The 16,574-nt window shown below is 38.5% G+C and overlaps 5 protein-coding genes across 5 annotated transcripts in view; 3 read left to right on the forward strand and 2 right to left on the reverse strand.

Moving 5' to 3' along the window:
• Positions 1–2,681, forward strand: part of LOC106312651 (pentatricopeptide repeat-containing protein At3g51320) — a 10,317-nt gene extending 7,636 nt beyond the window's left edge. Inside the window, exon 2 of the mRNA XM_013750250.1 lies at positions 550–2,681. Within this exon, the coding sequence (XP_013605704.1) occupies positions 755–2,332 (1,578 nt within the window). The 5' untranslated portion in view covers positions 550–754 and the 3' untranslated portion in view covers positions 2,333–2,681. The remainder of the gene's footprint in view (positions 1–549) is intronic.
• A 1,866-nt stretch (positions 2,682–4,547) lies between these two features.
• LOC106311707 (vacuolar protein sorting-associated protein 35C) lies at positions 4,548–9,460 on the forward strand. Its single transcript, XM_013748967.1, has 21 exons — positions 4,548–4,693; positions 4,799–4,895; positions 4,978–5,101; positions 5,188–5,373; positions 5,475–5,562; positions 5,702–5,758; positions 5,849–5,938; positions 6,030–6,152; positions 6,273–6,407; positions 6,652–6,768; positions 6,893–7,132; positions 7,209–7,277; positions 7,410–7,499; positions 7,573–7,662; positions 7,840–7,926; positions 8,079–8,147; positions 8,231–8,311; positions 8,391–8,498; positions 8,580–8,683; positions 8,840–8,959; positions 9,041–9,460. Exons 1-21 carry the CDS (start codon positions 4,610–4,612, stop codon positions 9,252–9,254), a joined length of 2,373 nt encoding a protein of 790 aa, XP_013604421.1. The 5' UTR covers positions 4,548–4,609; the 3' UTR covers positions 9,255–9,460.
• A 69-nt stretch (positions 9,461–9,529) lies between these two features.
• LOC106311710 (rac-like GTP-binding protein RHO1) lies at positions 9,530–11,091 on the reverse strand. The gene is made up of 6 exons (XM_013748971.1): positions 10,592–11,091; positions 10,408–10,495; positions 10,210–10,319; positions 10,056–10,119; positions 9,832–9,962; positions 9,530–9,752 (listed from the first exon to the last, which is right to left on the reverse strand). The coding sequence occupies exons 1-6, from the start codon at positions 10,688–10,690 to the stop codon at positions 9,651–9,653; spliced, it is 594 nt and encodes a 197-aa protein (XP_013604425.1). The 5' UTR covers positions 10,691–11,091; the 3' UTR covers positions 9,530–9,650.
• Positions 11,092–11,927: 836 nt separating this feature from the next.
• On the forward strand, positions 11,928–13,092 carry LOC106311709 (L10-interacting MYB domain-containing protein-like). The gene is made up of 3 exons (XM_013748970.1): positions 11,928–12,052; positions 12,203–12,560; positions 12,637–13,092. Exons 2-3 carry the CDS (start codon positions 12,222–12,224, stop codon positions 13,069–13,071), a joined length of 774 nt encoding a protein of 257 aa, XP_013604424.1. The 5' UTR covers positions 11,928–12,052; positions 12,203–12,221; the 3' UTR covers positions 13,072–13,092.
• Positions 13,093–13,096: 4 nt separating this feature from the next.
• LOC106311708 lies at positions 13,097–16,256 on the reverse strand. The gene is made up of 4 exons (XM_013748968.1): positions 14,925–16,256; positions 14,652–14,839; positions 14,072–14,295; positions 13,097–13,997 (listed from the first exon to the last, which is right to left on the reverse strand). Exons 1-4 carry the CDS (start codon positions 15,646–15,648, stop codon positions 13,223–13,225), a joined length of 1,911 nt encoding a protein of 636 aa, XP_013604422.1. The 5' UTR covers positions 15,649–16,256; the 3' UTR covers positions 13,097–13,222.
• Positions 16,257–16,574: the final 318 nt, after the last annotated feature.

Genomic DNA, 16,574 nt, shown 5'->3' on the forward strand with positions numbered 1-16,574 from the left:
TGTCTCGATGTGCTTGAGCTATAATGGTATCTATGCTTCGCAGGTCAGGATAATTTTGAAGCTTCTTCTTCAGGTCTTAGTGTATTCTCTTTGGCGTGAGCGTAATGGGCGTATATTCAGAGACCTCAATCACCACCCTTTAGGCTTCTTTAGGATGGTGGACAGGCAAATGCGAGATAGGTTGATGTCGCTGTCTCCAGGCCCTAGTGATGTTCACTCTCTTCTAGAGCTTTATTTCTGGTTTGTTGTTCCATTTAGCTAATGTTGTTCTCTTTCAGTTTTACTTTATTTTCTTTCTTGTTCTTGTAATAAGTTGCTAATACAACATGTAAAACTCAGAAAATGGTTATAAATTTTAACATTTAGACCAAAAAAATAATAATCTAAATTGATGTTATAAGAAAAAACATAAATTTCTTTAATAAATTTCGGTCTGGTTCGGTTTTGGTTATTTCAGTTTGGTTTGATCCTTTGATTGGTTTGGTGCCTGGTTTCCCTCTAAACTATTAGATTTTAACACTCCTCTTTGGCATGATCTGACTTGGTTAGGAAAACCGGTATCCCCTGGCTCTCTCAGAGGGTTTCTCTTAAGGTTTTTTACACTGAACGATTTCTCCTCCCTTCGCCGCCTACGTTCTCCTTTGCATCTGTAATCCGTTGACGTTCCTCAGTCCCAACATAGATATGATCCTTAGTTAATGGCGATTTCCGAATCCACCCCTGACTCAACTCTCAGAATCCAAGCTGGAGATGAATGGCAAAAGCTTCTTCTATTCGCCAATTCGTCACATCCAGATCTAACGCCAACTCCCCCGTTCTCGGTCTTCTTAAAAGTTTCAAACTTCTCAACGAATCAAGCTCCATTGAACACCTCTTCCAAGTCCACGCGAGGCTCATCACCTCCGGTAACTTCTGGGATTCCTCTTGGGCCATCAGATTGTTGAAGTGTTCTTCGCGTTTCGGTGACGCTAGCTACACCGTTTCGATATTCTGCAGCATTGGGAAGCTCTACAACGCGAATACTGTGTTTAAGACGTACTGGGTCTCTTCCACTCCTCATAAAGCATTGAGCTTTTACTTTGATGTACTGAGATGTGGGTTTGTTCCTGACTCCTACACCTTCGTCTCCTTGTTTAGCTGTATCGGGAAGATTGATTCCGGCAAAATGTGTCACGGGCAGGCCATTAAGCATGGATGCGATCAAGTTTTGGCCGTTCAGAACTCGTTAATGAATATGTATACTTGTTGCGGTGCCTTGGATCTTGCGAAGAAGGTGTTTGTTGAAATACCCAAGCGAGATATTGTGTCTTGGAACTCGTTGATGGCTGGGTTCGTGAGACGGGGTGACGTGTGCTCTGCTCGCAAGCTGTTCGATGAAATGCCTGAGAGAAATTTGGTTTCTTGGAATATCATGATCGATGCTTATTTGGGTGCTAACAACCCTGGTGTTTCGATTAGTTTGTTCCGTGAGATGGTGGGAGAAGGAAACGAGAGTACTTTGGTTTTGTTACTGAAAGCTTGTGGAAGATCAGCTAGACTCAAGGAAGGTAGGTCGGTTCATGCTTCTTTGATAAGAACGTTGGTGAATTCGAACGTGGTGGTTGATACAGCTCTTGTTGACATGTATGGAAAGTGCAAGGAAGTAGAGTTAGCACGTAGGATATTCGACAGTGTATCCCGTAGGAACAGAGTTACGTGGAATGTGATGATATTGGCACATAGTCTTCACGGGAATCCTGAAGATGGGTTTGAATTGTTTGAAGCCATGATCAGTGGTGATCTCATTCCCGATGAAGTAACGTTTGTTGGTGTTCTCTGCGGTTCTGCTAGATCCGGGCTTCTTTCACAGGGAAAAAGGTACTACGCCCTGATGGTTGAAGAGTTCCAGATCAAACCCAACTTTGGACACCTATGGTGCATGGCTAATCTTTACTCCAGCGCCGGGTTCCCTAAAGAAGCAGAGGGGATTCTGAAGAACTTGCCAGAGGAAGATGTGACGCCAGAATCTACAAAATGGGCTAACTTGCTCAGCTCTACACGTTTCACAGGAAACCCGGCCCTTGGGGAAAGCATTGCCAAGTCACTGATAGAAAAAGATCCTCTGAACTACAAGTATTACCATTTGTTGATGAACGTTTACAGTGTTGCGGGGCGGTGTGAGGATGTTGATAGAGTGAGAGAGATAGTGAAGGAGAGGAAAATTGGACGAGTACCTGGGTGTGGCCTAGTGGACTTGAAAGAGATTGTCCATGACCTGAGACTAGGATGCAAAGAGGTAGACAAGGTGGTTACTGAGACTAGTGTAGACGAAAATGTTACAGTCATGTACTGACATGATTAGCTAATCCCAAGTCTAATCCCAAGTCAAAGCATACGGTTGCTCCTTTGCCAGATCCAGGCTTCATAATTGGAGGTTGTCAGGAATGCGCATGAATTGCTGTTTTTGCAGACAAGAGTAGAATAGAAACAAGAGAAATAAAGGTCACTTGATTATATTTGATCCTATTTTATTTTTTGTTCCTTTTTGGTGTCAGATAATCCCAATTCCCAGAAGCTCTTTATAACACAAATCAATGTATGGGAGGGCATGTGACGAGCTAAAGAGATGTGAATTCAAATGAGAAAATTGAAAATTTTATCAACTTTTGAATAAGTGAATGTTACTAAATTTTGATGGTATATATTCCCTCTAGTTTTCAGTCTATAGATCTTTTTAGTATTCACACATATTCATAAAATTTAATTTAATTATAAGATCATTATTTTTAATTAATTATTTTCAATAATTTTTAATTAATAGTAATTTAATAATTTTAGTTATCTAAAATTTATCATTTATCTATACTATTATTTATGAAGTGATTTTGCTGATTTGTCACATTCTCCGTGATTTTAGCTAATTTTGCTTATTTGTCATATTATTGTTAGTTTTTAGATTAAAAATTTAATTTATTAATTTAAATAATATAAATATTTCAAAATTTTTAATTAATTTATTAATTTAAATAGTATACTATTTCGAAATTTCTAATTGGAATTATACTTATTTTAACTTCCACATTTCTTATTAGTTTTTAGTTTAAATCATTAATTTATTCATTTAAATAATATAACTCTCTCGAAATTTATAATTGGAACTAAAATTATAATTGTTTTAACTTTCACAAGTGAAGACCAATTCTTGTTTTCATGTAATGTAAGATGTTTAAAATTTTATAGTTTCTTTTTCTCATTCATTCCAAGTTGTATCGGTTATAGTTTTTTTTTCATCCTCTAGGTATAGTGTTTTCTGGTTGATTCAATTGCTTGCGTTATCTTCATGATATCACTTTCATTTTGATGTGAACGTTCTCTTTTTAGTGGTTCAATCATTTTGTGCAGATCAAACAATATTTTTTTTGTCAAACAATATTATTGGTGGAGTTGTTTGCATTAACGGCTATATGAACAACATCAAAGCTTAATTATCTCTTTAGCTTTAGATCCTTTTTGGGTTCTTGACATCTATATTTATGTACTTTCGATATTTGTTTTCTGTTTAGTTGGACTTTTATGTTTTTCTTTCTTTCGTTGAGTTTAAAAGACTAGGAAGCAAATCGGTTTTATTACATGTTATAAATTATTTAATGGCACTTATTTCACTTATATGTTTTATTACTGTTTAATTTATAAGAAAATTTATGCTTTGATATTAAGTTTAGAGAGTTGCTTATATAATCATGTTACGAACATGTGTTTAATGGTTTAATCTCTAAAACGGATAAAATAGATATATTTTTAATGAATAATTAGATTTATCATTATATAATTAACTATAATAATAATAAAACTATCATTATCTATTTTTTTGTTTATTAAATGTAAACTTATGAAATATTTCAATAACTCAATGTATATATTTATGAAGTAAACCAATGAATATTATCATTATCTCAATTTTTTTTTTTTTTAAGTTTTCTTCCAAATTATCATCGAACTTTATTTTTTATTTTATTTTTACTTGGATTTGTGTGTTTCAATGTTTGGTGGTAATTTAATATATTTTCCTGGTTCAAAAATACAAAGTAGATTAAGAGAGACCAAAAGTTCACATTCTTCGTCGTCCAAAAAACAAGTTCACATTCTTATTTTACTTTATTATATGTAATATTTGATATGTAATTATGCTTTCATGGTTTCATATTTTTATGGTTTTCCTTTGTACTAATAAGACGTAGACCGAGATAAAAATTAAAGAAAACTAAAATGATTAAGAATATAAAAAATACGTTATTGTCATGTTTAAATCATAAAAAATATATTAATAACTATTAGTAAAATGATTATGCCTGAATGTGCGGGAAAAACACCTAGTATATTAGTGTTAGCAAATACTAGTAATTTAATAAATATATAGAAAAATATTCAAATATATTTTGTTGAGTTTTAAAAAAAAATGTATGCGTATGAATTATTATAGAGTTGATCCCATATTTAATAGTCATTATGTAACCAAATTAAAAAGTGTTTGGCAAATGGATGATAATGAAGATAGAACAATTTAATGCGGAGAGACCTTATATTGGGTCAAAATTGAGACTCTTCACCGTAAAGTTACAACTGAAACAGAATGATCGCCGACGACGATGAGAAGTGGCTCGCTGCCGCCACCGCCGCCGTTAAACAAAATGCTTTCTACATGCAGCGCGCGATCGTATCTATCTTCTCCTCTCTTCTTCTTCACTCATTTTTTTCGAATCGGAATCGCATCGGAACACCCTAACTACTGGATCCGTTTTTCCAATTATTGTTCTCGCAGGACTCCAACAATCTCAAAGACGCGCTTAAGTTCTCTGCTCAGATGCTCGGCGAGCTTCGCACTTCCAAGCTTTCTCCTCATAAATACTATGAACTCTGTGAGTCGCTCTATCTATCTTCTTCCGACTCACATTTTTTCGAATTTGAGAGAATAACTCTTGTGCGATCTGATTTGATCAGATATTCGAGCTTCTGATGAGCTGAGGAGTTTGGAGATGTTCTTTAGGGATGAGACGGGGCGTGGTTGCTCCATTGCTGAGCTTTACGAGCTTGTTCAGCACGCCGGTAACATTTTGCCAAGATTGTAAGCTGTTCATCTCATTCTCGGGGTATACATTGTCCTTTGGACTTCTCTGATTTTGAATGTATAATAATCAATTTGGATTTTAGGTATCTTCTCTGTACCATAGGATCTGTATATATCAAATCCAAGGACGTTACTGCCAATGATATACTAAAGGATCTTGTTGAAATGTGCCGAGCTGTTCAACATCCCTTGCGTGGTCTCTTCTTGAGAAGTTACCTTGCTCAAGTCACTAGGGATAAGTTACCTAGCATTGGTTCAGAGGTGGAAGGGTAAGGCCTCACGAATTAGTTCTCTTGCAACCTGCTGTTGAATGATTTTTGCTAGTTTAGGACACATTTAAAGGGACAAATCATTTGTTAATTCTCTCCAGAGATACCGAAACACACATGGATGCTTTAGAGTTCGTGCTTCAAAATTTTACTGAGATGAACAAACTATGGGTTCGAATGCAACATCAGGTTATTTTTCTTTCCCTCATATTCAGCGTTGTATGTACTGAACATGGCTCCACTGTCTGATCATGCTGTTGTCTAGTGTCTACTCTTTCTGAATTTTTCCTACTTAACTGAATCTGAGTTGAGGCTTTCTTGTATCTAGGGACCTACCCGGGAGAAGGAGAAACGGGAGAAAGAAAGGAATGAACTACGTGATCTTGTAATGACAGTAACTTGTAGCTTATTTTTCTCATCTAGAGATTGCTAGTAATGTCTATTTGCTGAAATTCTTCTCTTGACTGCTCATTAGGTTGGAAAAAACCTTCATATACTTGGTCAGTTGGAAGGTGTTGACCTTGTAGTTTACAGAGATACTGTTCTTCCTAGAATACTGGAGCAGGTCTGGTTTCTCTCTTTCTTTGGATAGGTTCAGTATCCAAGTTTCCGTCTACTTTTTGGTGGAAATAAATTATGCATCACTGTTGTAATAGGTTGTCAACTGCAAGGATGAACTTGCACAGTGCTACCTAATGGATTGCATTATCCAAGTTTTTCCTGATGACTTTCACCTTCAAACTCTCGATGTATTATTAGGTGCTTGTCCACAACTTCAGGTACTTCTTATAAACCTACCCTTTCTTCTTTTATATGCAGTACTTGATAAAAGATAATACTTCTATAAAAAACTTATCCCATCACAACATAAATTTCCTTTCATCATTTTTGTTTTTCAGCCATCTGTTGATATCAAGACAGTTCTTTCGGGTCTAATGGAAAGACTTTCGAACTATGCTGCATCTAGTGTGGAAGCATTGCCTAATTTCCTGCAAGTAGATGCCTTTTCAAAGTTGAATCATGCCATTGGGAAGGTAAATCCTATATCTAATAAGAAGTTGAAGGAACTTAACACTTAAAACTAAGTTTATCATGAGGGCGGCTAATATTAGAGAATAGCTAAAAATTCTAGCTTTATCTCCGTGGTATTGTTATGAACTTTTAGCTCTTAAACAGTGTAATTTTTATGCTATTCCCCTCTGATTGTATCACATTAATAATCTCTTTATGTTTATTTCATAAGCAGTTGATTGAGTCTATATCTTATATATGATTCAGGTTGTAGAAGCACAGGTGGACTTGCCAGCCTCAGCATCTGTAACATTGTATTTGTTTCTTCTGAAATTCACTCTCCATGTCCATTCCGATCGTCTAGACTATGTGGACCAAGTTTTGGTATAAAACCTTCCGAGCATGTATAAGCGTGTTAAGTTTATTAATAATTACGTTTTGTGTCTATTTAATCAGTTCTTTACGTTGCTAATACACATGGTTGTCTCCCTTTTCAAATTTTCTTTAGGGATCTTGTGTTAGCCAACTCTCCGCCACAGGAAAACTTTGTGATGACAAGGCATCAAAACAGATCGTTGCATTTCTTAGCGCTCCATTGGAGAAGTTTAATGATGTTGTAACTATTTTGAAGCTTACCAACTATCCTCGAGTAATGGAATACCTTGACCACGATACAAACAAAGCAATGGCAATTATTATAATTCAGAGCATTTTGAAAAACGATACTCGCATTGCTACTGCTGATGAGGTGTGCTTTCTATTATTTAGCTTCTTGTTTCAGCATTCTCTTTTGATGTGACGTTTTTCTTTATCGCGTGTTGCAGGTTGACGCATGGTTTGAACTGATAAAGGGACTTATCAAGGACTTTGACGGGCTAGCTGATAATGATGAGGTACTAAATCATATTTTTGATCAATCCTTATTGTATTCGTGTTCACAGTATTATAGTCATGTGAAAGGGCAATTTTTCTTTCGATAACTTATCTGTTCTTGTATCCGACATGGTTTCTATACTGAGTTCTAGATTGATGAAGAAGATTTCCAGGAAGAGCAGAACTCTGTTGCACGGTTGGTTCACTTTCTCTACAATGATGACCCAGAGGAAATGTCTAAGGTGTGTATATATTTATATTTGATACATTGCTAGGTGACCTTATCCAATTTCTAATTCATATGCCCAACTACAGATAATTTTCAGAATAAGGAAGCACATCCTGACTGGAGGACCTAAGCGTCTACCTCTTACGATACCACCACTTGTCTTTTCCGCTCTCAAGGTTTGTATTTCTTTATGTGATCAGTTATTCACTCTATTCTCCAACTGGGGAAAAGTTATTAAGTACAGTCTAGCATTTGGAAGTATTTGTGTGTCCTTCCATTTTTTCAAGAGGAATTGAATTAAAATTTAAGTATGTACATGAGTTTTCTTGAGTTGATATGATATGCTTGCACAGTTAATTCGGCGAATGCGAGGTGGAGATGAAAACCCATTTGGAGATGACACGTCAACACCACAAAAAATTCTACAGCTCTTAACAGAGGTCAGTGTATGTACATACATCTTGATTGTTAGAAAAGAGTTCGCAAGGTTTAATTGTCTCGCGAGCTTCAATGGCGTTGTCCCAGTGAAAACCATTTGTTTTTTCTTTGGAAGAATGATGTGAGTCGATTTTAAATCTCAATTTTTTTTCAGACCGTGGAAGTTCTATCAGATGTGTCGGCATCTGAATTGGCATTGCGACTCTACTTGCAATGTGCTCAGGTATATGATCGTTTAGTGTACGATCATCCCGTATCAAAACCTGTAGATATAGTGAATGAGCTGAAAGTATTTTGAATCCCCAGGCAGCAAATGACTGTGAATTAGAAACAGTCGCATATGAGTTCTTCACGAAGGCATACCTTCTGTATGAAGAAGAAATTTCGGTAAGTGATATTTTTACGAGGCTACAAGTATCTCTTTAAGAAGGACTTTGACGTGAGCCTTAAATTCTGGGTGTTGTAGGATTCAAAGGCACAAGTAACAGCATTACGTTTAATAATAGGGACACTACAGCGGATGCGTGTATTTAATGTTGAGAACAGAGATATTTTGACTCACAAGGCGACAGGGGTATCTTTCCTTACATTCCAGTTGACTTAGTGAGTGTTACATTGAATAATAACAAGGCTAAATTACATTTCGTTGTTGTAGTACTCTGCGAAACTCCTCAAGAAGCCAGATCAGTGTAGAGCTGTTTACGAATGTGCGCACCTTTACTGGGCTGAGGAAGGCGAGAACCTGAAAGATGGAGAGAGGTATGCTACATATGAATGTACTAACTCTTGAAAGTTAAGATTGGGAAGGATACACAATTATGAAGAGAGGAAATCTGAGGCATACCAATAAATTAGTCGTTGTGTTGGGAAACTCGGCAACTTTAACTAATATGAAATTTATGAAATTGAGAACAGGGTTGTGCTTTGCCTGAAGAGGGCACAAAAAATTGCAGATGCTGTTCAGAAAATGGCCAACGCATCCCGTGGTGCCAGTAGCACCGGGTTTGTGTCTCTGTATGTCGAACTGCTGAACAAGTAAGTTACCCATTTAAGTTGCACCTACTTGGTACATACGCTGCGAAAAAAAGCTTTTTCTTAATTGAGTGAAAATTGCAGGTATCTCTACTTTTTGGAGAAAGGAAATCCACAGGTAACAGGCGAAACAATCCAGAGCTTAGCTGAAATAATCAGAAGTGAGACGAAGAAAGCTGAGCCGGGCGCAGGGACATACATAACCAGCACTCTGCGTTACATGGAGTTTCAGAGACAACAGGAGGATGGTGGCATGAGTGAGAAATACCTGAAAATCAAAATGGAATGGTTTGAATGATAACTCATTTTTCTTTTGCATTATTTTAGACTCATCATCAATAGTCATGGCGTGTCAGTCTTGTTGGAGAATAATGAAAAGAGTAACAAAACTTGTATCATCATCACTTTTACTTTCCCAGCTTACACTACTTATCTGTAAACATGTTTGCTGAGTTTGAAACTTGCGCTGAATTACAGGTGAGGGATACACATTCAATTTTTTCATGTTGGGATTGAAACTGGTTCATAACATGGATTGAGTTGCAGACGCAAAAGATACTGATTCGAACAAACTCGATTTAATATTAAGAACAAAACAAAAGACCAAAACCAAACTTGGTGTCTGTCCATTAACTCATTGATGCAATGTTACCAAAACCACAAATAAATAAAAACAGAGATTTTCCAATCATCATCATAGGATGGAGCATGCCTTTTGCGCTTTGCTCTTCTTCTTCTTTTGCTTCGGTGGTTGCAAGACCACTCGTATGGCTGCGTCAAACACAGCTTTCACATTCTGCATTCAAACATGCAGTCACATTAACATTAGAAATCGGTTATAATAGTGTAACACAAATCAATGCTGTCATGTGTACCTCTTGAGATTTGGAACTGCATTCGACGTAAGTAGGTGCATCTATTAGCTTCCTCAGCTCCTCTCCCTGAGCAGTAGTAATCGGGACAGCACCAGGATGGTCGATGAAGAACTGCTTATCATCTCGAAGATCTAGAGAGCAGCAGGAAGTCAGCAATAACACTCATGTCACACAAAACTAGTCATCAAACAGGTGAGAGAAGAAGCAAAGAAAGAAAATCTCACCAAGCTTTGATCCAACGAGAATGATGGGGACACCAGGAGCGTAATGTTTCAGCTCAGGGATCCACTGCAACAGACAAAATTATAAACTTTGTGAGAGAGTTAACCACATTTTACACCAGAAAAACAAGAATTTTTGATGGATTTCTTATAAAACCTTTTTGGAGACGTTTTCATAACTGGCTTTACTGATAAGAGAGAAGGCCAAGATGAAAACATCTGCTCCACGATAGCTCAGTGGTCTTAGTCTGTTGTAATCCTCTTGCCCTTTTTTTTTTGGGTTGGTCATTATACAAATATCACAGATCCAAAAGCACACAAAATCAAAATTTCAAAAAGTTTATATATATAGAACCTGCAGTATCCCACAATCCAAGATTAACGGTGGCTCCGTTAACCACCACATTAGCACTGAAATTATCGAAAACGGTGGGCACATAGTCCTGTATGATTACAAACCAAGAACATAACACAATGAGATATTGTTTCACAGATGAAAAAAACTATTAAAAGAAAGAACGTAAAAGAATGGACAGAACCGTAGGGAAAGTGTTGCTTGTGTAAGAGATCAACAAACATGTTTTTCCGACGGCTCCGTCACCAACCGTTACACACTTTACGAATCTCGAAGCGCTCATTTTCTCCCTCAAAAGATTATAATTTTCAGGGAAAATTTGAACAAAAATATTTTTTTTAAAAGCACAAAGATTCAGCCTAAGCAGGCCTTGAATTTGAGATCTTTCTGTTAAGCTTCTTCTTCTTCTTCTTCTCGATGCTCGACAATCTGGGGATGAGAAGGAACGGACTTTTGTCCCAGAAAGATGGGAAGTGACAGAAACGAAAACAAAACAGTTAGTTAGCTTTAGGCCGGGAAAAATGGAGTTGAAACGTTCTCTTTCTCTCTCTCTTATATTTCGCTAACTAAACTCTATTCTCTCTCTCTCTTTCTATTTCCGACTAATGTGGATTTTCCTCTTTTAATAGCTCTTTCAACAACAAAAAAACACCAAATTAGGGGAGGATTTGTCGTTTTCTACCTCCCAATCTCATCTCGAAATCTTTTATAACGAATCCTTTATTTCTTTCTTGCGTACCATGACAGTGTGTTTGGTTATCATCATTGAACGTTCTTTCCTTTTTAAGCAATGCCCTAACCAACATCACTAACCAACAATCTGTCCAAAATTAATTAACTAGTAGGTATGTTTGGTAATTAATTACACACACATTGTCACAATAACTTAACTAGCCCTGAACCAAAAATATCGGAACCGAAGAATCCGAATGGTCCCTATATTTCTATATCCGAAATAACTGAACCGGAATCGGAACCGAACCAAAAACCGAACGGGTACCCGAATATCTAAAAAATAAGTTTCAGCTTTTTAATATAAGGTAAAATGTCATCAACCCACTCGAACTCGGATTGGACAGGAAGAGTGAGAACATTGTTACCGTAAATAGTTATAAATTAACATTTTAGTGACTCAAATTTTGGTTAAATTGACGAATATGCAAGTGTGTAACCACTAGACCACTTAGATTAACATGTTAAATAATATATTTTGTATATATATATATTTGATTCACATATTAAACGGGTATTCAGAACTGATCTTAAACTGAACAGGAACAGAACCAAAATCTCATAAATATCTATTAGGTATAAAAATGATTTATCCGAAACCGAACCGAATATCCGAATGCAGGGGGCTAGACTTAGCATAACCATTTGGCATTTGCATTGGGACTTTGTTGTTCTCTTATGAGTAGCCGGGCCCTAATGTGAATCAGTAAGACTTTAGAGGATTTTGTTGAAACATTAGTAAAAAATGGCGGGGTAGAAACGTGAATATGCAAGAAACCTGAGTAGTTCTGCAATCAAATAAACAAACATTCCTAAAAGCTTGTTTGGCTCAACGCCTTCGCAAATTCATCTTCCTTTCTCAAGCCCACTCTTCTTCTTCGTCTTCATCATCATCGTCAGTCACTACCTTGAGGTTAGAGTTTAGGGTTTTCACAAAAATTGATTCTTTCGTTCAGTGTCTGATAATTCGGATTGGTTGGTATTATCGAGTAGGGTTTAGTAGCTTCCCGATCTCTCTGCATTTTACATTTGAGAACTAACTCTGTTCGTAAATGTGAATTAGTTCGTGTCCGAATCTCTAGATGGCGACAGGGAACTCCAGTGACCAACAACAGTACCAACCCCACCCGGTGTGGACAGCCTTGTTGACAAAGCTACTCGCAAACCTAATACTCGATCAGGTCCGTAAAGGCAACACGGCGAACAACTCCTTATCCAATAAAGCTTGGAACTTTATAACCAATGAGTTCTACACAAGAAGTGGTATCAAACGCGACAAAGAACATCTCAAGAACAGATTCGCTGCTCTCAGACGCGAGTTCTCTGTCGTTAAGCTGATCCTGGCTCGAGACAACTTCGTTTTCGATGAATCAACTGGTTGTATCATCGCCGCTGATGAATCTTGGGACCAATACGTAAAGGTCTTGACTTTTTTAACAACTTTTATTTCATTCTCTATATATGTTTTTGCTGATCTTACTGGTTGTGAAAAATCAGGAGTGTCCAGACGCTGAGGCTGTAAGAAGAGGTGGCTGTCCAGTTTACACACAGCTCTCTCAGATATTCGGAGTTGTTCATCTTGAGGAGGAACCTTTGTTACCTCAACGCTCGTATGAGTACGCTGCTGTTAAGACGCCAAAGAAAAGGCCTAGTAGGGGAGTGGAGGCTTCTATTGCCAGTGCTATAGTTGAAATGGCTGCTGCATCGAGGCTAAGGACTAATGCTCTGACGCAGATGAAGAGCAGGTTCACTCTTGCTGAGTGCATCAGAGAGCTTGATGGGATTAATGGCGTAGCAGAGAATGTATATTTTGCTGCACTTGAGATCTTCAACAACCCCAGTGCAAGAGAGACGTTCTTGTCGTTGAGAAGCGACATGCGTTTGACTTGGCTTCAGTGGAAATGCACTTTAAACATCTCTAACAATCAATGAACATGAAATTTTCAGGCAATAATGATTCAGTGAAAAAGTTCATTTTCTAAAATAGCATAAACTCAACTCAAGTTCATAACATTGTTTGTTGCCTTAAAGGATGGGCTTTGGATCAAACAAAGACAGAGAAGAAACGGTAAAAGCAATTCTCTTAAGGAAGCAACCTCTTGACCTCTTCTTGCTCCTCACCGATACACTTAGCTTGGTTGTACACAGACTCAAACGCTTGCATGCACACACTTGAGAACCCAACCATTGCCTGAAACACATGAGGGAACCCCATCTGCAAGTTATTCAGAGTCATGGCTCTAGTCACGCTCACCGCCTTCTCATGCTTACTCTTCTCCTCTTCCGCTTTGCCTTTCAAAAACTCAACCTTTGCTCTCTTCTCAATCACTGGGTTCTTCTTCCTCCCCTCAGGCACCGAGTAAGGACTATACTTGCTCTCCAACCCTCTCAGCGAAGCCGCCTTCTTCTCAAAGTCTTTCAACATGGAGTCTGATCTCTTCTTCTGCTTATGCTCCTCCTCCTGCTGCGCCACGATCCCGTGGACCGCGGTGAGAAAGCTGTTGATCCCTTCGGATGCTACCTTATCAGGGATCCGGTCAATAGCCAAATGCCACTCCTCGCAGAAGCTGTATATCTTGGACTCGTAGCTGCTCCTGACGAGTGGATTCTTGCTGAACTGGAACAGGCTTAGCCTCAGCCAGCCCGTGAGTGACTGGATGTAGTCACGCTGAGCCTTGACTAAGTTGCAGAAAGAGTGATACCACTGTTGGATCTCGAGCTCTAGCTGAAAAGTAGATTGACGGTGAAGCTCTGAAGTTGGTTCGGTTGAGGGGATGGTGTTGAGGTACTTAAGCTGCTGAACTATATGAGTTTGAACCTGGTGGCTCTCATACATGCTCCTCCACATACACATCAACCTATAACATTACATTAAATGTTCACTTGTTCTTAATTTAAGATGCAAGCAGATGGAATATTACAACTAACTAACCCTTTAATGAGCTCCACAAGCTGAGGATAGAGTTCAGTCTCCCTGATCTTGATTATCTCGTTAGAAGCGCTCTGGATGGCTTGGGAAGACACAGTGAGCTGAGACTCTAACTTCTCAACGTCTTTCTTTGCCTTTTCGGTTTTGACATAGTCAGCTCTCTTCATCTCAAGCCTCCTCACTTGCTCCACTTTCTTCTCATGCTCCATCTTTATGCTCTCTGCATTCTGCAACAACAAACACACTCACTCACTCTATTTGCATGCTTTGGCAAAATATATTTTTTGTGTCAGTGTACTATCATTACAAATTTGCAAGAATCATTTGTCAGAATTTAAGTGCACATGTGGGTCTCTTACACAATCTACTCACTCCTGGACCCACCCACATTTTCAAATAATTTTTTTTTTATCCATTTTTAGATGAAAACTAAACAAGCAACTTCAAAACTTAAAACTCCAAACTAAGCAACATTTTGAACCTTTTCAAAGAACTGAACTTTGTTCAACGATTGAACACACTTTAAAATGTGAAACTAAGTGAAAAGATTAAAAATTTTACAGTGGAATTAAAGTAAATTTACCTTAACCTCTTGAAAGAGCTTCTTCTCCCAGGCATAGAGTCTGTCAATAGTAGAGGAATGGCTACCAACAATGCAGTTTCCACCTCCTACTAATGCTGAGTTTCTGTATTCATTTAACTTAGGAGCAAATCCTTTTGTCCAAAACGACGTCGGATTCAGATTGCATTCGTAGTTACTATACATTTTCCCTGGAGACAGAGAGAGACACACATGAATCAGATTAAAGAGCAAGAAAGACAAGAAGAGCTTGATTTGAGTTTTTTTTTTGACCACCTTTGGCATGAGCAGAGAAAGCTGTGGCGTTGATAGAAGTCGAGATTTCGAGGAGGGAAGAGAGCGGCGCGCCGGAATCAGCAGCTTTGAGGAAGTACTCATCGACTTCTTTAATAATCTCCATCAGATCTTTGCTGTTCCTCGGCACCACGACTGCTAGCTCGCTTCCCGTTGTGGTTGTGTCTTTGGAGAAGCCACTCACTACCGAGGAGCCTTGAGGAGTAGCTGTCGTCGGAGCGGTGGTGGGAGCAGCGTCTGAGGAAGCTGTTCCCGTTGCGGTTCTCGTGGTTGTCTCTTCCTCCCACTCCTCCTCAGAGGAGGAAGGAGGAGGTGGGATGAACGGATCCCAGAAGTCCCATGTAGAGGAAGGCTGAGGAGGAGGAGGTGGTGGAGGAGGCGGCGGCGGAGGAGGGAGAGCAGAGGAGGTTGTTGTGGAGGTCCATGTGGTCTCGGAGCTAGGGCTTAGAGGAGGTTGCTGAGGACGCGCCGGCGGAGGAGGAGGGGGAGGAGAGGGAGAAGGAGGGTTGTGGTGGAGATGGAGAGGGGTTTCTTTGGAGGAGAAGTTGACAAGGGAAGAGCCGGTGGCGCGTAGAGAACGGAGGTAAAGCGCGTGAGAGACAGAGAGGGTTTGTCTAGCTTTAACAAGATGTTTCAAGTATCTCTTCCTCGCTTTGCAACGAGACACAATCTCTTTTCTATCTATCCTTGACTGACAACACCCCATTTTTTACTTTGTCTGAAAATGGCTTTCTTCTCACTCACTCACTCACTCACTCACACTCACTATTCTTGTTCTTCAACATGCATCTAACAAACAACAAAAGAAACACTCTTTCTCTTGTCCTCACAACGAATCTGAACTGAACTCACACTATACCTACAAATCCCATTTTCCACTTGTGAAGTGAAACCAAGTGCGCTTACCTCGTTTGTGTCAAGAAAAAAGAAAGAAAAAAGCGAAAAAGAAAAGATCCTAACTTTGTCCTGATCTGAAACTCTCAAATGGTTTTAACTTTAGGATTAGAATGTTGAGAGGTTGAAGAATAGAGAAGGGTACTTTGGCTTCTCCAGAGGAATGTAGTTGGAGTTTGTGACTCTTCTCTTTTCAGTTTAGCCTCACACAACACACTCTTTAAGCTTTGAACGGAGAGCCTTGTCCTTCCCAAACAGTTCACTTTGACCAAACTAACCTTTATTTTTCAACTTTATTACAGGAATGTACCATGGTCAAAGTTACTTTTGTTTTTAACCTTTTCTGAAACTCGAATTAATGAGGATATCAAAACTTTGAAATAGAGAGAGGTTAGAAAAGAAAACCGTTTAATGCTCAAGTTTGTAACACCGTTTCATTTGCCTTGGTTAAAATTAAAATAGCAAGGGGGGGGTGGGGCATTTTCGGAACTGAATACAAATTACAATTGCAACGGCTACACTTTTGATAATGCCAAGTGGAAGTGGACAAGCGTTTCTATAATCTGGTAGCAGCAGAAGAGTACGAGACCAAGTTGGTATTACTATTATTGTATACACACATTTAAATGTTTAAACGGATACTTCACTCCCCTTGAACTTTATAAACTTGACCACTTCACTCCCCTTGAACTTTATAAACTTGACCATAACAGTAAAACAATGACTCAAAAGATTAAG

This window comes from Brassica oleracea, chromosome C8 (genome assembly GCF_000695525.1).
Source record: "Brassica oleracea var. oleracea cultivar TO1000 chromosome C8, BOL, whole genome shotgun sequence".
Classification (NCBI taxonomy): domain Eukaryota; kingdom Viridiplantae; phylum Streptophyta; class Magnoliopsida; order Brassicales; family Brassicaceae; genus Brassica; species Brassica oleracea.